At 68.3% G+C, this 21,102-nt stretch overlaps 3 protein-coding genes across 4 annotated transcripts; all 3 read left to right on the forward strand.

Annotated features, from left to right (window-relative positions):
* Positions 1–349: 349 nt before the first annotated feature.
* Positions 350–3,946, forward strand: GHDC (GH3 domain containing). Of its 2 annotated transcripts, none has more exons than XM_040617129.1 (8): positions 350–589; positions 677–810; positions 909–1,485; positions 1,748–1,931; positions 2,030–2,101; positions 2,229–2,362; positions 2,522–2,610; positions 2,880–3,946. In XM_040617129.1, exons 1-8 carry the CDS (start codon positions 376–378, stop codon positions 3,078–3,080), a joined length of 1,605 nt encoding a protein of 534 aa, XP_040473063.1. In that variant the 5' UTR covers positions 350–375; the 3' UTR covers positions 3,081–3,946. The 2 variants fall into 2 exon arrangements, with proteins under 2 accessions (XP_040473063.1, XP_040473064.1); XM_040617130.1 differs by having other exon boundaries at positions 680–810.
* A 2,322-nt stretch (positions 3,947–6,268) lies between these two features.
* LOC121098769 (inactive phospholipase C-like protein 2) lies at positions 6,269–19,051 on the forward strand. The gene is made up of 6 exons (XM_040617101.1): positions 6,269–6,454; positions 12,484–14,973; positions 15,195–15,398; positions 15,949–16,024; positions 17,816–17,925; positions 18,155–19,051. Exons 1-6 carry the CDS (start codon positions 6,269–6,271, stop codon positions 18,338–18,340), a joined length of 3,252 nt encoding a protein of 1,083 aa, XP_040473035.1. The 3' UTR covers positions 18,341–19,051.
* Positions 19,052–19,463: 412 nt separating this feature from the next.
* Positions 19,464–20,889, forward strand: HCRT (hypocretin neuropeptide precursor). The gene is made up of 2 exons (XM_040617752.1): positions 19,464–19,649; positions 20,248–20,889. Exons 1-2 carry the CDS (start codon positions 19,464–19,466, stop codon positions 20,710–20,712), a joined length of 651 nt encoding a protein of 216 aa, XP_040473686.1. The 3' UTR covers positions 20,713–20,889.
* The last annotated feature ends 213 nt before the right edge of the window (positions 20,890–21,102 follow it).

Below are 21,102 nucleotides of genomic sequence, written 5' to 3' on the forward strand. Positions count from 1 at the left end.
GGGGAAAAAGCAAAGCCAAACACAAACAAAATTCCTTACAAGGAGTTTTTTCTTGCCGACGCATGGAGAGCGGGGGGTGGGGGGTGGGGGTGTCCTTGGGTTTTAACTGCGATTTAATTCTCTGGTGGGGGGTGGGGGCGGAGAGGGGCGCATCGTTTTTTGGTTGGGGTTTTTTTTTTTTTTTTTTTTGTAGAAAGGAGAAAGTGAAAATAAACCCCCAAGGCGGAGCTGACGGCGGGGGCGGCGCCGGTCGCGGTCGTTCTCCGTCATTTCTCCCGGAGGCGGAATAACGGGGCGGGGGGTGGGGTGGGGGGCCCCGGTGCCCGCGTCCCTGCTGGGGGGCGGCGGGGGCGCTGTGCCGGTGCGCGGCCCGGGATGCTGGTGGCGCTGGTGGCGGTGGTGGCGCTGGTGGCGCTGGTGGCGGCCGCGGCGCTGCCCGCCCTCCCCGCCCTGCGGCACCGCCTGGCCCGCCCGGTGCTGCGCCGTGCCGCGGGCCGGTGCCGCCGGCGGCTGGAGCTGGGGGGCACCGAGGTGCGGCTCAGCCAGGAGCGGCGGCTGCGGCGGCTGCTGCCCGCCGGCACGGCCCGCGGTGAGCGGCGGGGGCGGCTCGGGGTTGGGGGGTGCGTGTGTGTCCGTGTCCCCGGGGGTCGCCCTCCTCACCCCGCGCCTCTCTCAGCAGGCTCCGAGGTTTTCCGGGAGCGTCATCCCCTGGGGCAGAGCTGCCCCGCTGGGGCGCCGGGGGGGCAGGTCCCCCCGCTGCACCCCTGGGCGCTGCTTCGCAGCTGCTGGGGCACAGACCCCCCTCTGCAGGTATGGGGGGGGTGCTGGGGAGCACAGGCACCCCACACCGGGAGGGCTGCGCCGCCCCCCGGGGCTGCCCCGCCTGACCCCCGCCTCTCCCCGCGCAGGGGTCCCTGCTCTACCTGGATGCCCTCCACGCCGCCTTCCCGCGGGCGCTGGCCCCCCGGCGCACGGCCCTGCTCTCCTGGGCGCCAGGGCACCCCCGCGCCCCGGCAGGCTGGCCCCTGCCCACCCTGTACTGCACCCCGGTCGAGGCGGGCACCCTGCCCTCGCGGGCCGCCGCGCTGCGGGTGCAGCTGCTCTTGGCGCTGCAGGAGCGTGCCCTGCATGTGCTGGAGGCCGGGCTGGCCAGCGAGCTGCACGACGCGCTGGCGGCCCTGCATGCTGGCTGGCCCGAGCTGGCACAGGACCTGGCGCTGGGCAGGCTGAGCCCCCAGCCCGGGCTGCCCGAGGCTGTGCGGGGCCGGCTGCAGGCGCTGCTGGTCCCCAGCGCCGCCCGGGCGGCTGAGCTACGGGCCGAGTGTGCCCGGGGCCCAGAGGGCATCGTGCAGCGCCTGTGGCCACAGCTGGAGGTGGTGGTGGTGGGGACGGCGCATGGTGCGGAGCAGCTCTACTGCAATGCCCTCCGCCGCGCCGACTGCAAGGGGCTGCCGCTCTACTGCCCCTTCTACCGGGCAGCGGGAGGTGAGTGTCCCCTGTGTCCCCACAGCCTACCCTGGGTGCATGGGGGGGAACCGCTGCCATATGGCAGCACAACCCCCCTGCCCCTGCAGATGCGGGTGCACCTCTGTGCCGCATCCCTCCCTGGAGAATCCTCCCTGATCTCTGAAAACAGCTCTGTCCTGCCGCCGGCCGAGAAGTTCCCCCTTGGAGGGGGGTGAGGCCGCGTGGGCAGGGACAGGGGGGGCTGGGGGACTCACGCTGACACACGCTGCCCTCTGCCCAGCCCTACTAGGTGTGAACTTGTGGCCGGAGGAGCCAGCGCCCCGATTCCTGCTGTGCCCTGACTGGGCTTTTTATGAGTTCCTGCCCTGCCCGGCCAAGGAGGAGCCACAGACGGTGCTGCTGGACGAGCTCTGGGAGGGACGCGAGTATGGGCTGGTCCTGACGGCCCAGCCAGGAGAGTACAGGTGCCTCTTCCCTGCTGTGGTGGTCCAGGGGGGCTGCCCACCCCAGCCCCACATGCCTGACACTGGTCCCACTTCACGCTTGCCGTGCCCCCACGCAGGTGCCGTGCTGGGGAGGTGCTGAGGGTGGCCGGCTTCCACAAGCAGTGTCCGGTGGTGGAGCCCGTGCGCAGGTCAGGACACCCCTGCCCCTCACTTCAGGGGGCGGCGTGGGGGGCCCTGTGCTGGGTAGGGTCTGGATGGGGTGCTGTCCACGGCACCCCCGGCATGGGGCACTCACCTTGACTCCCCACACCGCAGGGAGAGCCAGGCGCTGAGCGTGCGGGGCGAGAGCATCCCTGAGGACCGGTTCTGCCAGAGCCTGTGCCGCGCTGTGGGCATGTGGCCGGGTGCTCGCCTGGTCGACTACGTCTGCGTGGAGAGTGCCCTGCTGGGTGAGTCCCCCCAGAACTGCCTGAGTCCCCCCCAAAAGCACAGCTGGCGCTGCCCGGGGCTCTGCCAACCCTCTTGTGCCCTGCTCAGCCCTGGGTTGCCTGTGTGGGGTGTGGCGGGGGGCTGCAGGTGGCTTTAATATGCTGATGATGCTGCTGCAGGCACCTCTTCGGGAGCCGGTGCCCCCCATTACGAGGTGTTCGTGGAGCTGCGGGGCCTGCGGGACCTGTCGGAGGGGCAGCGCTACAAGGTGAGGGGGATGCAGGCTCTGCTCCGGAGCAGCTCCTTGCAGCTGAGGCAGCAGGGTGGGCGCAGCCAGGCAGTGGTGGCGCTGGCCCGGCAACCTCTGTGCTGCAGGGATGCTTCGCTGGGTGGGGGGACATGGCTGGAGGGGCACGGGCACAGCCTGGCCCTGCCCGGGGGGCTACAGCTGGCAGTGGGCATGGGCACGGCGTGGGAATGATGGTGGTGGGACCGCCGGTGTCAGAGCAGCGCGGGCAGCCTGCCCTCTCTCTGCAGCTGGACCAGTGTCTCCAGGAGGATTTCCCCATCTATAAGTCCTTCCGCTTCAAGGGCAGCATTGGGCCCCTGCGCCTGCACCTGGTGGGGGCTGGGGCCTTTGCCCGGCTGCGGGAGGCCCTGGGCACCCCCCTCCCCATGCCCAGGGTCCTGCGGGAGGAGAAGCTGCTGCAGCTCATCCAGAGCACCGTCATCTCCTAGGGCAGCCCGAGGGTCCTGCAGCCCCCCTGCCCTTGGGGTTCGCTTGGCGTGTGCCCTTCAGGGGGGGGAGCGGGGCTGAGTGCCTGGTGGGGGGCGCAGGGGCGAGGGTGCGCAGCCCCACAGAATTTGGCTGAGTGGAGGGGATGGAGCCAGCGAGCTCAACCGTGCCCCTGCTCTGTGGTGGCAGCGGGTGCCTGTGGGCACCCTGCTCGGTGCTGCCCACGGGGATGGAGCAGGATGTGCAGCACAGCCCAGCACTCGCCAGCAGCCCTGGCCCTTCGCCGGGCTGGTCTGGGCACAGAGAGGGACCCCGGGGGCTTGTGAGCACCACGGGGCGGCTGGGTCCTGCCACCAGAGCCATGGCTCGCCCTGCTCCGCTCAGTGCCTTGGCAGCACCTGCTGGCAGGCACGGCCAAGCGGGTGCCTGTACCTTTCCCGAGGGAAACCTCAGCCATCGCAGCCCACAGCCGGAGCAGGGGGGACAGTGGAAACCTCCCCGGGAGCAGGAGGAGCAGCAGAGCCTCAAGGCCTGCGCGGGAGCTCGGCTCACCCCTGTGCTGGGCTCCAGAGCCCTGTGGCATTTTGTCCCTTGGCAAGGGACACTGCGGGCAGGGCACGGGGCGGCTGGTGGTGGCAGGTGCCGGCTGCCAGCGAGCAGCCCCTCCGCCGGGCTCCAGTGCACGTCCGCTGCTTTAGGAAAGAATAAGCTCCAGCCAGGGCTGCTTTTAACGTTTTTTTTAAAAAAAAAAAAGCAGCAAAATAAAGGAGGATTATCTCTGAAAAATAAATAAAGGACAGAACTCTGGGATTGATTTTTTTTTTATACTATTAGTTGTGATCCTCATTAAAGAGATTGCTTGATGACAGCCCGGACTCTGCTCTGGTGGTTGAGAAGTTGCTGTTATTTCCTCGGGGCTCCTGGGGAAGGGGCAGCCATGAATATTTAACCAGTTCAGCGGCTGGCTGGGGCTCTGGGGGCGTCGTGCTGTTTGTGCCTTTGAGGCATTAAGGTACCAGGCAGGAGGGGGGGGGCGGTCTTTTCCCCCTCCTGCTTGTTAAGGTTTATTTTAAGGGCTAGTGAGCCGCGGTGCTTGGGGAACCTGCTGCGCAGGCAGCTGCTGCTGGGGGGGGGCGGGGGCGGGGGCAAGCCAGGCCACCGGCAGAAGACAATGTCTTGTACAAGGTCCACACAAAGCATCCCCCGGCACAGCCAAAACCTCTGCCAGGGATGGAAAGTGGGCTAAAGCCCCTTCCCCCATCCCTGCCGACAAAGAAAAACCCCCAAACCCTACGGCAAAATTCCCACTGCAAGTAGGGGAGAAGCTGACTGCTGCTGGGGGGTACCTGGGGGGGGTGCCTGGGGGGGGTGGGGATAGAAGTGCTGGCATCGGGTGTGCCTGGCACCAGCAGGGTACTGGTTGGGTTTTAGTGGGGAGTGGGATGGGTGGGGGCTGGATAAAGGCCAGGGTGGTAAAGCTGGGCTCCAGGCGGGGGGGGAGGTGTATCTCTGAGGGGCTCCGGACCAGCTGGGCGCTGGCAGAGACCTGCATGACTGGACCCACCCAGAGGGCCCAGGGGGGCTGCTGGTGCCACCACCTGTGCCATGCACACGCGAAGGCACCTGCCCTGGGGGCACGCACAGCCCACCCCAGAGGCCCCACAGTGAGCCAGCCCCCCAGCAAGAGCCTTGGGTCCCCTGCCTGGGAGGGCTGCGCTGGCCCAGGGCTTCCCCCTGCCCCTGCCTGGCTGCTGGCCTGCGGGAGGCTGCAGGCTTGGCCGGGGGATGCCCAGGCAGGCCAGGCTGTGGGGTGCAGGCTGGGTTTGGGTGCTGGGGTGCAGGGTGTGGGTGCCCAGCTGCAGCATGCAGGATTGTTTCGCATGCCAGGTTTGCTTCAGGTGTCAGGCTGCAGGGTGCACGTTTGTTTGGGGTGCCAGGCTGCAGGCATCAAGGCTGCAGGGTGCAGGCTCAGTGTGGGTGATCAGCTGCAGGGTGCAGCTTTGTTTGGGGTGCCAGGCTGCAGGGTGCAGGCTCATTTTGGGTGTCAGACTTCAGGGTGCAGGCTCGTTCTGGGTGCCAGGCTGCAGGGTGCAGGATTGTTTTGGGTGCCCGGCTGCAAGATAGGGGCTGGGTTTGGGTGCCAGGCTCTAGGGTGCAGGATTGTTCTGGGTGCCAGGCTGCAGGGCGCAGGATTGTTTTGGGTGCCAGGCTGCAGGGTGCAGGATTGTTTTGGGTGCCCGGCTGCAGGGTGCAGGCTGGGTTTGGGTGCTGAGGTGCAGGGTGTGGGTGCCCAGCTGCAGGGTGCAAGGTTGATTTGGGTGCCAGGCTGCAGGGTGCAGGATTGTTTTGGGTGCCAGTCTGCAGGGTGCAGGCTCGTTCTGGGTGCCAGGCTGCAAGATAGGGGCTGGGTTTGGGTGCCAGGCTCTAGGGTGCAGGATTGTTTCAGTTGCCAGGCTGCAGGCATCAAGGCTGCAGGGTGCCAGGCTCATTTCAGGTGCCAGGCTGCAGGGTGCACGTTTGTTTGGGGTGCCAGGCTGCAGGGTGCAGGCTTGCTTCAGGTGCCAGGCTGCAGGCGTCAGGGCTGCAGGGTGCAGGCTCGCTGTGGGTGACCAGCTGCAGCGTGCAGGCTCGTTTGGGGTGCCAGGCTGCAGGGTGCAGGCTTGTTTGGGGTGCCAGGCTGCAGGGTGCAGGTTGGTTTGGGGTGCCAGGCTGCAGGGTGCAGGTTGGTTTGGGGTGCCAGCCTTCAGGCATCAAGGCTGCAGGGTGCGGGCAGGGTGCGGGTGCCAGACTGCGGGCTCGGTGTGGGTGCCCGGCTGCAGGGTGCGGGCTTGGCCGTGGTCCCGCCGGGATGGGGCGGTCGCCGGGCCCGGGCGCTGCGGCGCTGGGCGGAGGCCGGGGGCGGGAGGCTCCAGCGGCAGGAGGTGCCGGTGCCCGGTGCCCGGTGCCCGGTGCCCATCACCGCTCCCCGCCGCTGCAGCCCGGGGCGGGGGGGTGGGGTGGGGGGCGCGCCGTCCCCATCCCCGTCCCCGTCCGCGTCCCCGCCCCCGTCCCCGGCCCGGCCCGTCCCCTCCTCCCGGCCGCGCCGCCTCCCGCCCGCTCCGCCACTGAGCCCGCAGCGGCGGCGGCGGCGGGCGCAGGCTCCGGGGGCGCCCGGGGCCCCGCGGCGGCCGCTGCCCTGAGGCCGCGGGGGATGGCGGAGGGGCCCCGGGGCGCCCCGCCGCCGGGCTCGCCCCGCCCCGCCGTGCCGCTGCCCAACGGGCCCCGCGGCGGCGGCGGCGGCGGCGGCAGCCCCGGGTCGGGCTCGGGCAGCAGCAGCCGCGAGGACTCGGCGGAGCGGAGCCCCGCGCCCGCCGCGCCCCGGGCCAGCATCATGAAGGTGAGAGCCCCGCACCGGCCCCGGCCCCGGCCCCTCCCGCCGCCCCTCCCGGGAGCCCCCCCGGGACCGGCGCCGCCCGGCACCTGCGCAGGGCTCGGCGGGCAGAGCCGCGACCCCCCCGCCCCGGAGCCCGCGGGGACCGGCCCTGCCCGTCCCGCCTGCCCTGCCCGCCCTGCCCGCCACCCCCGGGGGTCCCGCGCCCCGGGGTCCCGCCGCGCCCGGGGGGTCGGTGCGCAGGGCAGCGGCAGCCCCGGCTCGGTGCCCGGGCGGTGCCTGCCCGGCTGGGCGCGGGGTTCGCCCCCTGCCCGCCGCACCGGGCTGCCCGGGGCTGCTTCAGCGCTGGCGCCGTGTCCCCTCGCCCTGTCCGGCGCCGCGGGTCCCCAAGGGCAAAGCCTCGGGCGTCGTGCGCAGCCAGGCCAGGCCTGTCCCCTTCGGGTGGCCGTGCATTGCCCCGGCCGGGCACGCTGGTCCCCTGCACGGCCACGCTGCTGCTGCCATGGGAGCCACGCTGCAGCATCCCCCCATCCTGCACCCATGGGTGCCAGCGAGCCTGCTCCTGGCTCCCGAGCACCTTCCGCTCTCCCGTGCTCCCTCCTGCAAAGGCGCTGAGCCTGGGGCCTGGCCTGGCCAGCTCCCGACGCCTCCCGGAGCCGTGCGGTGGCCGGTGAGGTCACCGGCAGAGCTGTGGGCCAGGGAGGGTCTCTGGGGGTCTCCCACGTGGGTGGGCAATGGGTCACATGTGTGCTTTCCTAAATGAGCCCCACTAATTGTGCTTATGCCGGCGGTGCTCACTGACACAATAGGTCGCGTCCGCCTCCCCACTCCTGGCAGCCTATTTTAAGCTGGGATTGCTCCGGTGCTATTAATACCTTGTGTGGGGGCTGTTGGGTGATGCCAGCCCTGCCCCGGCCTTCTGCCCCCTGGACCCGCTTCCCCGGGCAGCAGCGTCAGCCCTTTGTCCAGGTGGCCGGAGGGACCCCGCACCCCTGCCTGTGCCCGTCTCGGCTCCCGCTGCAAACTGTTGCAGGAGCAACCAGGCTGTGCCCCACACGGTGATGGCGAGGAGACCTCCCGGTGCTCCGGTGCAGCCAGAGACCGGTGTTGGTGCCCGGTTTCCCTGGGGACCTCGCCAGGGTCTCCCGCTCGGGCCGGGGCTGGGCAGCATCCCTCCCTGCCGCTCCTCACCCAGGGACCGGCTGTGGGTACTGTGGGCTGCAGATGAACCTCTGGCTTGTCCCCGGACTGTCCCCTGTCATTGCCATGTGCTACCGTGGGATTTGGCCTCACGTGAAGGTCGGGTGGCCCCGGGCCAGCACTGGTGGGGGAAGGTGCTGGCGCTGGAGGAGGTCAGACCCAGATGGCGTCCCCAGCCTGCGCGGGTCCATCATGCATCTCCGAGTCCATCTGGAGCCTGATCCTGCCCAGGTGCCGCAGGTCCCAAACCCCACCGCTGTGAGTTTCCCTGGCTGAGCCTGCCTGTGCCTCAGGACCCTGACGGTGCTGAGCCCCCCCACGGGCTGAGTCTGGCAGGCAAGGGACAGTGGGCAGACTTGCTGCTCATGGGACTGTGCTGGCACTGGCTACCTGCACTGCACTGCTGCCCTCACCTGTCTGGGGGCACCACTCCTGCTGCTTCCCTAGCACAGCTCTCCTGTCCACAGGGGACACAGCGTGTCCTCTGCCAGCCCCTCCACTGCCACCAGCTCAGACCCCTCCCTGTCCGGGCTCTCCCCAGCCGGTGGAGTGGCTCGGACCAGCTCAGCGCACTGGCTGGGGAGAGGGTCTGTGGTGACCCTCTGGCAGGTCTGGATCCCAGCTAGCGCCAGTGGGACCTGGGGAGCAGCTGCCCAACCCTGAATCCCTGGGGGATGCTGAGGCAGTTCCTGTGCTGTGGGGTCTGTGGCAACTTCACTGCCCACCCTGCACGGTGGTGGGTGGGCGTCAGGGGCTGCACCCACTGCTCAGCTGCAGAGCCAATACGGGAGCTGTGGGGCAGGGGGGGGGGCCCAGCACACAAAGCCTGGCTACAGCTTGGAGCGAAGGCACAAACAAGCAGTGGGGCAGCGGGCTGGCTGCTGATGAAGTGGAGGCACATGTGGGAAGAGCTGCCACCTCGGTTATTTTTTGGGATTTCCAGAAAAGGCTGGAGGAGTGAATCTGAAAGTGAGAATCATGGGCTGTGCTGGGGCAGGGGGAGCCCGGAGCCAGCTGTGCTGGGCAGCCCAGAGCTGGCCCCATGCAGCATCCCCATGCCCTGGCTGGAGGACCTGCTCCCTGCTTTCTTCCCAGGCTGGAAGTGGAGGGGGCTGGAGATCTGGTGGCTGGGAGGATGCTGGAGAGGGATGGGAGGGGGTCATGGATCTGTTCCTCCCTGCTGCAGGAGGTGACCCTTCCCCCGCACCCCGCTGCCCTGTCCCCTGTGCCTCTTCCCTATCCCGCACCAGCCCCAGGAGCCGTGCGGTACCTCTGCTCCCACAGCCCCTTGCTGGGTAGCGGCAGCTGGTGCCGCGGGGAGTGGATGTGTCACTCCCTATCTTCTTGGCAGGGAACAAACGATGGTAGAAAAGCCCTGGCTGTGCCTGGCCTCCCACTGCCTCCGCTCTGGTGCTGCCGGCTGTCGCTGCCTGCCTGCACCCCTGCTCGCGCTGCCCAGCTTGGGATGGGGCCAGTGGGAAGAACCGGGATCTGGGGAAACCAGTTGCGGATGAGTCACATCGTGGCCAGGGAACAGCCCTGTCCCCCGGGTGAAACGCATCCCCACCACATACCCCATGGCTGGGAGAGGGGTCCTGCTGCCGGGGCAGCAGCAGTCGCGCTCCTGGCTGGGCAGCAGAGCCACAGCTGGGCCGGGATGCCTCAGCCCCAGAGGCTGTCGGTTCCTCTCTCCTGCCCCATCATGAGCTGCTGCGCCGCGGGGACTGCCCTGGCTGGGCCTTGGGGGACAACGGGAAGGGAGGGGTGGCTGGTGGGCTCTTCCCCATCCCTCCGCTTGGGAGCGGGTTGCTTGGCCGGGTAATGATGGTGGTCACGTAGCGGCTGAGATTAGGGCTGCTGCACTCGCCAGGGCAGTAATCGCAGGAGGTAATTGGCCAAAGAGATGCTTAGCACATGCTGCAGAGCTGGGCAGGGCATGGGCAGCTGGGCTTGGACGTGCCCTCTGTGCCTAGCCAGATGCCCATGCTCACCATTGGCATCACGGTTGGCATCATGGTCAGTGCATGTTCCTCCTGCAGAGCTGGGCTGTGTGCGTGCAGTGTGTATGGCAGCACTGGCAGAAGCCCTGCCTGCTCGCTGCCAGCTTCGCGGCACAGCGAGCAGGACATTCTGCTCCTGCCGGAGCCCTTGCCCTGTGACCGGGGATGCTCTGTGCCCCTGTGGCCGTGGGTGCCACATCCTCCTGCCTCCGCTGCTGCCTGCACCGCTCCTGCCCATGCCTTGTGGAGCGCTTAGAGGGGTGGCCCCAGGGTTGAAGCCCACCTGGAAAGCACCGGTGTAAGGGGCTGCCGGGGAGCAGTGGCTTTTCCCTGCCGGTCCCCAGGCCAGACTGAGAAGCCGGCATGGTGGGAGGCCCCACATGGCTGCTGCCACTGCCTCACTGGCTGCAAATGCATTTGACAGCAGCAAATGCTGGGAACTCCTGTAGTTATGTGCAGGCAGGGAGGGCAGAGCCCACGTGCTGTGGGGCACTCAACTCCGTGCCATGCATCAGCACCCCAAAGTGCTGCAGCAGCACCCCCTCCCCTTCCCAAGCCTGGGGGGCTGAGGGGTTGCAGGGAGGGCGTTCGCGTTTCTGCCCTGAGCCAGGGGTGGCCCAGGGCCTGGCAGGGCTGCCGCCGGAGGGGTGGGTCTAGGTGCCTGTGGTGGGCACAACTGCAGCAGGTCCCTGGGCGCTGGGTGCATGCAGGCCCCCCACCCGTGTTTCCTTTCCGGATGGATTTCCTGTTTTCAGCTGTGGGGCCCGGTGCGGAGCCGCCCGGGGTGGGGTGTGCCGGGGCGGGGAGTGGGGCTGTAGAAGTGCAGGGGTCCTGCCTGGGGCAGGAGGGTGCCGCTCTCGGTACTGACCATCACCCATGGCGGGGGCAAGGGCCCCAGCAGTGCGGCGCTCAGATTGCTGCTCGCAGGAAGCATCGCGGCGGCTCTGCGGGCACCCAGTCCTTCCCCACGGGGCCGGCCGACGGTGTGACCTGCGGGCACCCAGTCCTTCCCCACGGGGTCGGCCGACGGTGTGACCTGCGGGCACCCAGTCCTTCCCCACGGGGCCGGCCGACGGTGTGACCCGCGGGCACCCAGTCCTTCCCCACGGGGCCGGCCGACGGTGTGACCCGCGGGCACCCAGTCCTTCCCCACGGGGCCGGCCGATGGTGTGACCTGCGGGCACCCAGTCCTTCCCCACCCGATGGTGTGACCTGCCACTGAGCCCCCACCAGCACCCGTTGTCCGGCACCCACAGCGGGGTCCCCGGCTCAGCCCTGGGGGCGGTTGTCCCAGGTGGATGGTGGGGCTGCGGGGATGCTGTGCATCACCACCCTGCTGCCTGCTGCAGAGAGAGGGGGCAGCTGCCGCTGGCCAGGGGGGCCAGGAGCCAGCTGAGCAGGGGACATCCCTGCCCTGGGAGCTGGCTGGCACGGAGGCAGGGTCCTGGCGCTCAGCTGGCTCCTCGGAGCAATCTGGCAGCGAGAGGATGCAAACAGCTCCTGCATCCCAGCGGGGGGATGTAGCCCCATCGCCAGGCTGAGTGTGGTTGGCCTTCGCAGGTGAGCAGGGCAGCTGCAGTGGCATGGCGCTGCTGCCTGCCGGTGCCCGCTGCCCAGGAAGGCATTTCCCTCCGGGACAGCAGGATCCGGCCAGCTCTGACATGGTGCTGAGGGCTGGGGCCAGTTCCCCTTTTCCAAGGACATTGTGTCCCAGGCATCCCCGGGGGGGAGCTGGCCAGCCACCTCCGCGACCCATCCCGGTTGCCCTTGGGCCAACAGGGGCAGATCCAGACTCTTCAGGGTCAGGCACCACAGCGGCGGGGACGTGCTTGCCCAGGCTGCTGGCCAGCCCTGCGGCAGCCCTGGGGAGGAGGTGGGGAAGCTTTTGGGGTGCTGGAGGGGGATACCCCCTCATCCCCAACCTGGGCAGCTGGGTAGGAGCTGCCTCTGCTGGAAACACCACCAGATTAGAGGTGACTCACCATAATCTTGAAGAAGTGGATTAAATCTCTTCCTACTGCAGCACTTAATGAAATCCATCCCATAATATGTGCCCAGCCCTGCTGTTCCCCCTCATCTCCCTGCCCTCTCCAGACCCTTGGCAGCAGGGTCTCCTGTCCCCGCTGAGGGGCAGGGCTGGTGCAGGGGTGCAGGCAGCCAACAGCCCGTACCCGCTGCGACCCCGTACAGGCAGCAGCAGCAGCCATGCTGCGCTTGTCCCCAGCGCGTGGCACTTGCAGGTGACTGTCCTGCACCGCTCCTGGAGTGGGGGGGGTCTGGCTAGGGCTCCCCAGGAGCAGCTTTGCCCGTGCATCACCTCGGGGTGCCTCAGGCATCCTTGCACCCCACTGCTGCTATGGTGCCTGGGGTCAGCGCCTGGGGTGCAGGGGTAGGTGTGGGGGGCCATGGTGTGTGCCCCTCTGCGGCGATGGGGATGCTGGGGGCACAGGCTGGTCCTGCCGGGCCCCTTTTTCCCTCTGGTGTCCCCAGGCTGGGGACATGGGGACCCTGCCGGGCTGCCTGTGCGTGGCTGTGCCTCCGAGGGTGAGTGAGCAGTGGGGAAGGATCCGGCTCAGGGCCGGGAGCAGGAAGGAAGGAAGGAAAGCGGAGTTAAAATAAGCCAGGCAGTGAGCCGTGGGGGAGGCCCGGGCTGGAGCCAGCTCCCAGCCACTGGGGAGAGGGTTGGACTGGGGTGGACTGGGCTTTGCATGATGCTGGGCACCCTGGGGTGCTGTGCTATGCGTCAGGGTTGGCGTGGGGAGAGCATGTGGCAGGAGGGTGTGAGCTGCCTGTCCCATCCCTGATGGCTCTGCCCCCTTCTTCCCCCCCTGGCAGGATGGCTCCCGGCAGCGGCCGCCGCAGAAGAAGAAAACGGTGTCCTTCAGCACCATGCCCAATGACCGCAAGATCAACAGCACGGCTGCCTGCATCTCCTTCATGCTGGAGGGCTGTGAGCTGAAGAAGGTGCGCTCCAACTCCCGCATGTACAGCCGCTTCTTTGTGCTGGATGCTGACATGCGCTCCGTACGTTGGGAGCCCTCCAAGAAGGACTCGGAGAAAGCCAAGATCGAGATCAAGTCGGTCAAAGAGGTGCGCGTGGGCAAGAAGACACCCGTCCTGCGCAGCAATGGCCTCTCCGACCAGTTCCCAGATGAGTGCGCCTTCTCCATCATCTACGGAGACAACTATGAGTCCCTGGACCTGGTGGCCAGCTCGGCTGACGTGGTGAGCGCCTGGGTGATGGGACTCCGGTACTTGGTGTCCTATGGGAAGCACACTCCCGAGGCACCCGGGACCGGCCACCCCAGCCTCCGAACCTCCTGGATCTCCTCCGTCTTTGACCTCGCCGACCTGGAGAAATCTGGCCGCATCCCTGTGTCCCGGGCTGTGCAGCTGATCAAAGCGCTCAACCCAGGCATGAAGACGTCCACCATCGAGCTGAAGTTCAAGGAGCTGCAGAAGGCCAGCGAGCGTCCCGGTGCGGAGGTGGCCTGCGACCTCTTTGTGGAGGCGTACTGCGAGCTCTGCACCCGCCCCGAGATCTTCTTCCTGCTGGTGCAGTTCTCCAGCAACAAGGAGTACCTGGGTCTGAAGGACCTGCTCATGTTCCTGGAAGTGGAGCAGGGCATGGAGGGGGTGACGGAGGAGAAGTGCTTGGAGATCGTCGGCAAGTACGAGCCCTCCAAGGAGGGCCGGGAGAAGGGCTACCTGGCCATCGACGGCTTCACGCGCTACCTGCTCTCCGCTGACTGCTCCATCTTCGACCCGCAGCACCGCAAGGTGTGCCAGGACATGGCGCAGCCCCTCTCCCACTACTACATCAGCTCTGCCCACAGTGCCTGCCTGCTGGAGGACAACTTCTGGGGCCGCTCGGACATCAGTGGCTACATCAGCGCCCTGGGCCTGGGCTGCCGCAGCATCGAGCTGGTGCTGTGGGATGGCCCCGAGGGCGAGCCCGTGGTCTACACCAGCCCCTCGGCCGCCTCCTGCGTGCCCTTCCGTGCCGTGGTGGGGCTGATCGACCAGCACGCCTTCACCGCCTCCGCCTATCCCCTCATCCTCTGCCTGGTGGTGCGCTGCTCAGCCCCCCAGCAGCGCCTCGCCGCCCAGTGCCTGCGCAAGACACTGGGGGAGAAGCTGTACCTGGAGCCCCCCAACCCCGCCGCGTCCTACCTGCCCTCCCCAGAGCAGCTCAAGGGCCGCATCCTCATCAAGGGCAAGAAGCTGCCGCCCGGCTGTGAGGACAGCGAGGGGGAGGTGTCGGATGAGGAGGAAGGCTGGGAGCTGGCACGGCGGCTGGGCCAGGAGGACCGGGAGGTGCCGGAGGGAGGTGGCCCGCGGCGGGTGCGCCTCAGCCGGGAGCTCTCGGAGCTGGTAAGCCTCTGCCAGGCTGTCCCCTTCCAGGACTTCGAGAGCTCACGGCGCGGGCAGCGCTACTGGGAGATGTGCTCCTTCAGCGAGGTGGAGGCAGGACGCTTCGCCAACGAGTGCCCGGCCGAGCTGGTGAGCTACAACAAGCGGTTCCTCTCCCGTGTCTATCCCAGCCCCATGCGCATTGACGCCAGCAACATGAACCCCCAGGACTTCTGGAAGTGCGGCTGCCAGATGGTGGCCATGAACTACCAGACGCCGGGGCTCATGATGGACCTGAACGCGGGCTGGTTCCGGCAGAACGGCGCGTGCGGCTACGTCCTCCGCCCCGCCATCATGCGGGAAGAGGTCTCCTACTTCAGTGCCAATGCCAAGGACTCCTTGCCCGGGGTGCCTGCCCAGCTCCTGCACCTCAAGGTCATCAGCGGGCAGAACCTGCCCAAGCCCAAGGGCTCAGGCGCCAAGGGGGAGGTGGTGGAGCCCTATGTCTGCGCCGAGATCCATGGCATCCCAGCTGACTGCGCCGAGCACCGCACCAAGACGGCCCTGCAGAGCGGGGACAACCCCGTCTTCGACGAGAGCCTGGAGTTCCAGATCAACCTGCCGGAGCTGGCCGTCCTGCGCTTTGTCGTGCTGGATGACGACTACATCGGAGACGAGTTCATTGCCCAGTACACCATCCCCTTCGAGTGCCTGCAGCCCGGCTACCGGCACGTCCCCCTCCAGTCCTTGGCTGGGGAGCCCCTGCCCCACGCCACCCTCTTTGTGCACGTGGCCATCACTGACCGCCGCGGCGGGGGCAAGGGGCACCGCCGGGGGCTGGCAGGGCGCCGGGGCCGCCGGGTGCGGGAGTATACCTCCACCAAGGCCACTGGCATCAAGGCCATCGATGAGGTCTTTCGGACAGCCACCCAGCCACTGCGGGAGGCCACTGACCTGCGGGAGAACGTGCAGGTACGGACCCTGCAGAGGCACTGGGGAACCTGGTTTCTGCAGGGGAGGACGGGGCTGGACCGTGAGCAGTGGGGAGCCCAGGCGTCCCCCCTCCTCCTGGGGGATGCGGGCGAGAAGCCTCGTCTGGAGCAGAGAGCCAGGGGAAATGGGATTGTACCCGGCAGGGGGGCTCTTGGGGGGCTCTTCCAGGCTGCGCCCCTGATGCCGGTCTCTGCCCGCAGAATGCGCTGGTCTCCTTCAAGGAGCTGTGTGGGCTGACGCCCGCCGCCAACATGAAGCAATGCATCCTGACAGTGGCCACGTGGCTGCTACACAGTGACAGCGCGCCCAGCGTCACCCTCAACTTGGCAGAGCAGTACCCCCCCATGGAAGCCCAGGGCCCCATCCCAGACCTGCTGCGCAAGGTCCTCACCGCCTACGAGACGGTAAGTGCTGTCCCGCCGGGGCTTGGCTCCTTGCGGGGATGCCCTGCAGGGCCGATGGCATCGGGACAACCAGGACCACCGCCCTGTGCAGGGTGGGGGTCCTCAAACGCACTGCACCGCTCCCAGTGCAGGGGGAGGCTGGTGGGGACTGTCGGGCTGCCCAGGGAGGAGCCTTGTCAAGGCACAGGCTCACCCAGCTTGGTACAAGCCCTGGGACCTCGCAGTCCCTGTCCCCCTGCCCGTGCCGCCTGCACCCTGTGCCAGGGCTGGCTGGCGGGGCATCCTGCGGTCCTGCCTGGCGGGAGAAATCCCATTAATAGCTGCAGCCGGAGCCGCTTCCTTCCTTTGTGTTGGAGGGGGACCTGGCTGCCGGCCAGGCGCTGGTCACACCGCACCTGGCTGCACGTGGTGGGGCGAGGAGGGCTAGACCCTGGCCACCGTGCTGGGGCGAGGGGCAGCCCCTGCCTGAGCCCCTTCTCCCTATCTGCTCTGCCGAGGGGGTGTGTGGGGCTGGGGGCTGCCCAGCTCCTCACGCCGCCCCTCTCCCCAGATGATCCAGACCAGCCGGACGCTGATCGAGTCCGCCGATGGGGTGTACGGCAAGCTCATCCAGGCGCAGCAGGCAGGTGGGTCCTGGGTGGGCAGGCGCAGCCCTGGCACAGGTCTGGGCACATCCGTGGGGGGCCGGGCACAGGGGCGCCATGCATTGATGCTGGGCGGGGGGCACGTGTCCGGCAGGCTCCAGACCTGAGCACAGGCACAGCCCAGCGTGCCGGCATTTTTGGCCGTCACTTGCACACCTGCGGTGCGTGGCAAAGGACAAGAGGTGCATGTCTGCACCCCGGCGGGTGCGCGCCGGGGCTGGGGCTCAGCGGCAGAGCAGCCAGGGCTGGCCGGCCATGGGAGGGGGATTTCCAGCTGGGGTGACCCCAAACTCAGCTCTGTGGTTTTCCCATGTCCCAGCAGCACGGGTTGAGCTGCCCAGTGCCGGGTGCTGCCGGCGTGCTGGGATGCAGGGCTGCCTGTGCCTGGGCAGGTGGGCTGCAGGGGCTGTGCGGGAGGGAGGGGTGCGGAGGAGGCTGATGAGGAAGTGGGGAAGAGTCATTAGCTGCCAAACACCAGAATATAATTAGCACCAGAAATAACAGGCTGGGGCTGACGGTAGAAGTGGCAACTGAATGTTACGACTTCCAAGACACATGGATGAACCCACACAGGCAGGTGCTGCTGGCTGGCTGTCCCGGTCCTCCCCCCCCATCCTGGGGACCCCCAGCCCCGCTCCAGGCACCCACGGCTGTGCAGCCCCTCGGCAGGCTGGGGCTGTGCGGGCACCCCAGCCAGCCCTGGGTGCACAGGGGGCTGCCAGGCTGGGGGCTCATGTGAGCTCCCTGCGGGGCTGGGAGGGCTGCCAGGAGCTGGAGGGGCTGGGGAGGAAGGATGGGGCCCCTCTGTGCCACGCGCGGCCGGTACCAGCCTCGCTGCCAGCAGCCCTGTTTGTTCCCTGCCTGCGCGGCAGCCCGGAAACCTCCCCGAGCTCTTGGCTTTCGGCTCTGCCGCTGCTGCCAGCTCTGGGGGGAGCGCTGCTGGGGAGGGGGCCGCAGGCTGTGGTGCTGGCGGCTGGGGCATGGGTGGGCTCTGCACCCTCCTGTGCCGTTCTGGCTATGGGAGCCCTGCTGCTGTGCTGGGGGGTGTCGGGCAGAGGGGCTCTGGGGGGTGCAGCCGCCGCTGCTGCCTCTGCCCAGCCTCTCGAGGCGGTGGCAGGCAGCGGTTTGGGGGCTGCCACCCACCCCCCCCCGCCCTCGGTGCTGCCTGTCCCTGCCTTCGCCCTGGCTGTGCCACGGACAAGCTGCTGTGGAGCCGTCCTGGGTTGTGCCCAGCTGGCGGGTGCTGCGGGGTCCAGGGGGGTGCTAGGTGCGGGGCTGGGGGCGTGCTGATTGACAGCGTGTGGGCGAGCAGGCTTGCGTGGGAGTCCTTGTGTGGGCCCGGAGCCGGTGCTGCGTCAGGAGGGGTAAATATAGCGCCCGCTCACGAGGACGTCATGCGCTGCACGGCACGGGGGCCTGCGCTCTGGCGGGGCTGCGGGGGGGGGTGGGGGTGGTGTAGCGGCCCCACTCTGAGCCCCCCAGGTGAGCTGTGGGGTGCAAGAGCCGTGCCTCTGCCTGGGGTGGTCGCTGCCCTGCCGGACCCCACAGCTCTGGGACCTTCGGGACCCCACAACCACCTAGGGCTGGGGCTGAGTGTGGTGCTGGGGGCTCCCGTTGTTCCCGGGGATGCTGGGGCAGTGGGGAGCCCACCCAGCCTGCACCCCCATGCCAGGCAAAGGGCATCCCTCTGGCTCAGCCCCCGACCATGGTGGGCCGTGGCCGTCCCCGTGCTGGTGGCCCCGCAGCGGCTTAGTGACGGTCCTGTCGGCGCAGGCATGGACTTCCACAAGGAGCTGCACCGCATCGAGGCCAAGGAGGGGCTGCGGGGCCGCAAGCTGCAGAAGGCACTGGAGAGCTTCGCCTGGAACATCACCGTCCTGAAGGTGAGGGGCAAGGGCTGCGCGGCCCCCACTCTGCCACCCCCTCCCTGCCTCCTCAGGGGATGCTCCATGAGAGCTGGGCATGGCACGGGCCCCTTCGGGGGGGTCCTGGCACCCAGCGAGCCCCCCTCGGGGGGGGTGGCTGGCGGAGCAGCCCGTGCTGTGCACATGGGTCCGGCCAGCCCACGTGGCATGGCCGTGGGGAAGCCCCTGATGCCGCGTCCCCACGCAGGGCCAGGCTGACCTCCTCAAGCACGCCAAGGCGGAGGCGCTGGACAACCTGTGGCAGATCCACAACGCGGGACAGTCGTGCGGCATCGGCAGGAACGGCTCGGCCTCACCGGAGCCCTCCCGCCTGCGCGCCCCGCTGGAGCCCATCCCTGAGACAGAAGGAGGTGGTGACACAGCATCCTGCTGACCCCGGCCTGGGGCTTGGGAGGCCCGGACTAAGCACCCCCCCGGCTGCAGGGGCCAGGACCAGGGACCCCCAGCCTGCTGACAGACGGGCAGCTGCCTGCCCGCAGGCTCGGTGTGCGGGGTGGGGTGCCTGTGGGTCTGGGTGCTGTGCTCTGCTGTGCCGAGGGGCTGCAGTGGGGTCCAAAGGGGAGGGTGGGGAGGCAGAGAGGAGGATGGGGAGGGGTGTTCCCACTCCTGCTTGCCCCCCTCTGAGCTCCCAGGCTTCATCCATCTCCTCCATCTGCTTCCAGAGCAAGCACCCTGCTGCAGGGATGGCAGGGATGCTGGCACCTCGGCTCCTGTGTGCATGTACCCGCAGCCTGCTGTGCCAGACGCCTGTCCCCGGCCAGCGCTGCGGGTTTTGCCCTTGCCAGCCCCAGGGAAAACCTGCCTGATGGGAAGGGTTCTGACTGGTCCTCATCCCCTCTTCACGGGGCAGTGGGTTCCCTCCCCTCCCTGGGGACCTCACTGCGCAGAGGGGCTGGGAGGATGTGGGGTACAGGGGGCCGGGGGCTCACTGCAGACTGGCCTGGGCAGCAGATGTGGCTTTTGGCATCAGGGAAACATTGGGGCTCCCCTCTCAGGGTGAGGGGGTCCCGGTGCAAGCCGTGGGTGGGGGGCGGTCTGGGGGTCGGACCGTGGCTGCGGAGCGTTATAAAGAGTGCGAGACCCACCCTGGTGCCCTGCTGCTCCCTCCACGTGCCAAGGCGGGATGGGGTCATCAAAAGGGATGGAGGGTGGCACTGGATCCAGGATGCCTGGCAGCACCATCCCTCTCCCCGCACCAGCCGAGCGCAGGGTGACGGCTCCCCATGTCAAGGATCCATGCGGCTGCCCGGCACCCCTTTGTTCAGGGAGGTAATTAGCCTAATGGGGCCACGAGGAGCGGACGGGAGCAGGCCAGTGCCTCCCCAGCACTGACCTTCAGCCCCTTTGTGCCGGCCCGGCCATGGGACCCGCGGGCAATTATGGCCTCATTAGTGCCACGCTGCCTGGCCACTGTGCCCAGCCGGCGAGCACCCGCACAATGAGGAGCTGCAAATGAGGGGAAAGGCCTGGCCGGTCTCCGAGCTACCGGCCACCGCATGCCCGCGTCTCCCAGAGACCGGCTGCTCCCGCCTGGCCCCGGCGGTATTTTTGGCAGCACTATTGTGCCGGGCCCTATAAAGTGGCGGCTGCAGCGGGCGGCACAGGGCTGCCCGGCGGGACATGCCCCGGTGCCGCTCGGCCGCCTGAAGATCCCAGGAAGGATGGAGGTGCCCAACACCAAGGTGGGGCCAGGAGGGCAGCGATGCGGGGGGGTCCGAATGGGGGTCTGGGGGTGCGGGAGGGTCTAGCTGGTTCCTCAGGAAGCCCTGAGTGCCCAGCTCCTCCCCAGGGCTCCCTGACCGTGGCCAACAGCCGATTGGGGTGGGGGCTCAGCACCGTGTGGGCTCCTCAGGATGGAGCTGGGTGTGCGGTGCCTGTGGTGTGGAATGTGGGTGCTTGTGCCTTGTCCCGTGGCGCTCAGCAGCAAGGGGAGGGTGTTTGCCACGACTGCCTTGTGCCAGAGCAGGGCAGGCGTGCTGGTGAGGGCACCTGCATCTGGCTGCTGGTCAGAGCATGGGTGGGGGCTGTGGTTTCTGGGGCTGTGGGGGCTGTGGGGAGCAGCACTCTCAGCTCCCCTCAGGGATGTGGTGCTGGCTGTGCCCCACGGTGCCGAAGGGTGATGCTCTGGGTGCACCCCGGGTGTGGGGTCCCCGAGGCAGTGGGGATGAGCAGCGTGACAGCAACCCAGGCAGATGGGAGCTGAGACACCGGCAGGACTGGGGGGCAGTTCTGGGGCTGTGCAGCCCCCCACCTCTGGCACTGCTGGCTGCACCGCACTAACGCTGCCCATTGCTCCGGCAGCTCCAGCGAGCTGCCTGCCTCTTGCTCCTGCTCCTGCTCTGCTCCCTGGCTGCTGCCCGGCAGAGTCTGCCGGAGTGCTGCCGGCAGAAGACCTGCTCCTGCCGCATCTATGACCTCCTGTACGGCATGGGCAACCACGCCGCCGGCATCCTCACGCTGGGCAAGAGGAAGAGCATCCCCCCGGCCTTCCAGAGCCGGCTCTACCGCCTGCTGCACGGCTCCGGCAACCACGCTGCGGGCATCCTCACCATGGGCAAGCGTGGGGAGCACCCTGGCATGGCGTGCCACAATGCATCGGGCTGCCCCATAGGCACGGACGCCCAGCCGATGCTGGTGCTGCAGGGCGCCGATGCCAGCCCTGCCAGCCCCAGGGAATGCCAGGAACACTCAGGGAAGGACCTGACCAAGAGCCAGGCCCCAGGAGCGGCAAAGAGCTTTTACTGAGAGGGGTGGGGGCAGCGGCAGAAGAGAGGGGATCTGTGGCAGGACGGACCCCTGGGACACACGCCTGGAGCTGGGTGTAAATAGCACTTTTACATACCTCCTCCTGGCCCTGGCCGAGCCTGCTCAGGGCGCCGCAGGCACCGCTGGGCTTTTACAATAAATGGTAGCCCGATGTGACCCGGCTCTGCTTCTCTCTGGGGTGGGGCCGGGGGGGCTGCTGCTTTGTTCCTCCGCGGTGCCTGGCCATGGGCTCGTCCGTGGTGCCTGCGCTGGGGCGCCCGCGGGCCCAGCTGGGTGGATGCAGGGGCAGAACTGGGGTGAACCGAGCCTCGAGCTGGCTGCCCAGGAGTGGGGGGTGTTTGTGAAGCCCCCATAAAGGGCTTGGAGCAT

The sequence above is a fragment of the Falco naumanni genome, chromosome 18 (genome assembly GCF_017639655.2).
Source record: "Falco naumanni isolate bFalNau1 chromosome 18, bFalNau1.pat, whole genome shotgun sequence".
In the NCBI taxonomy this organism is placed as follows: Eukaryota; Metazoa; Chordata; class Aves; order Falconiformes; family Falconidae; genus Falco; species Falco naumanni.

What these genes read in the sequence shown, in the direction of transcription:
- GHDC (XM_040617129.1), top strand. Translation starts at nt 376, where the DNA reads ATGCTGGTGGCGCTGGTGGCGGTGGTGGCGCTGGTGGCGCTGGTGGCG. An exon ending in GCCCGCCGGCACGGCCCGCG is followed by an intron (nt 590 to 676) that starts GTGAGCGGCGGG and finishes CGCCTCTCTCAG; the next exon opens with CAGGCTCCGAGGTTTTCCGG. An exon ending in GCCCAGCCAGGAGAGTACAG is followed by an intron (nt 1,932 to 2,029) that starts GTGCCTCTTCCC and finishes GCCCCCACGCAG; the next exon opens with GTGCCGTGCTGGGGAGGTGC.
- LOC121098769 (XM_040617101.1), top strand. Translation starts at nt 6,269, where the DNA reads ATGGCGGAGGGGCCCCGGGGCGCCCCGCCGCCGGGCTCGCCCCGCCCC. An exon ending in ACCTGCGGGAGAACGTGCAG is followed by an intron (nt 14,974 to 15,194) that starts GTACGGACCCTG and finishes CTCTGCCCGCAG; the next exon opens with AATGCGCTGGTCTCCTTCAA. An exon ending in GGAACATCACCGTCCTGAAG is followed by an intron (nt 17,926 to 18,154) that starts GTGAGGGGCAAG and finishes GTCCCCACGCAG; the next exon opens with GGCCAGGCTGACCTCCTCAA.
- HCRT (XM_040617752.1), top strand. Translation starts at nt 19,464, where the DNA reads ATGCCCGCGTCTCCCAGAGACCGGCTGCTCCCGCCTGGCCCCGGCGGT. An exon ending in TGGAGGTGCCCAACACCAAG is followed by an intron (nt 19,650 to 20,247) that starts GTGGGGCCAGGA and finishes GCACCGCACTAA; the next exon opens with CGCTGCCCATTGCTCCGGCA.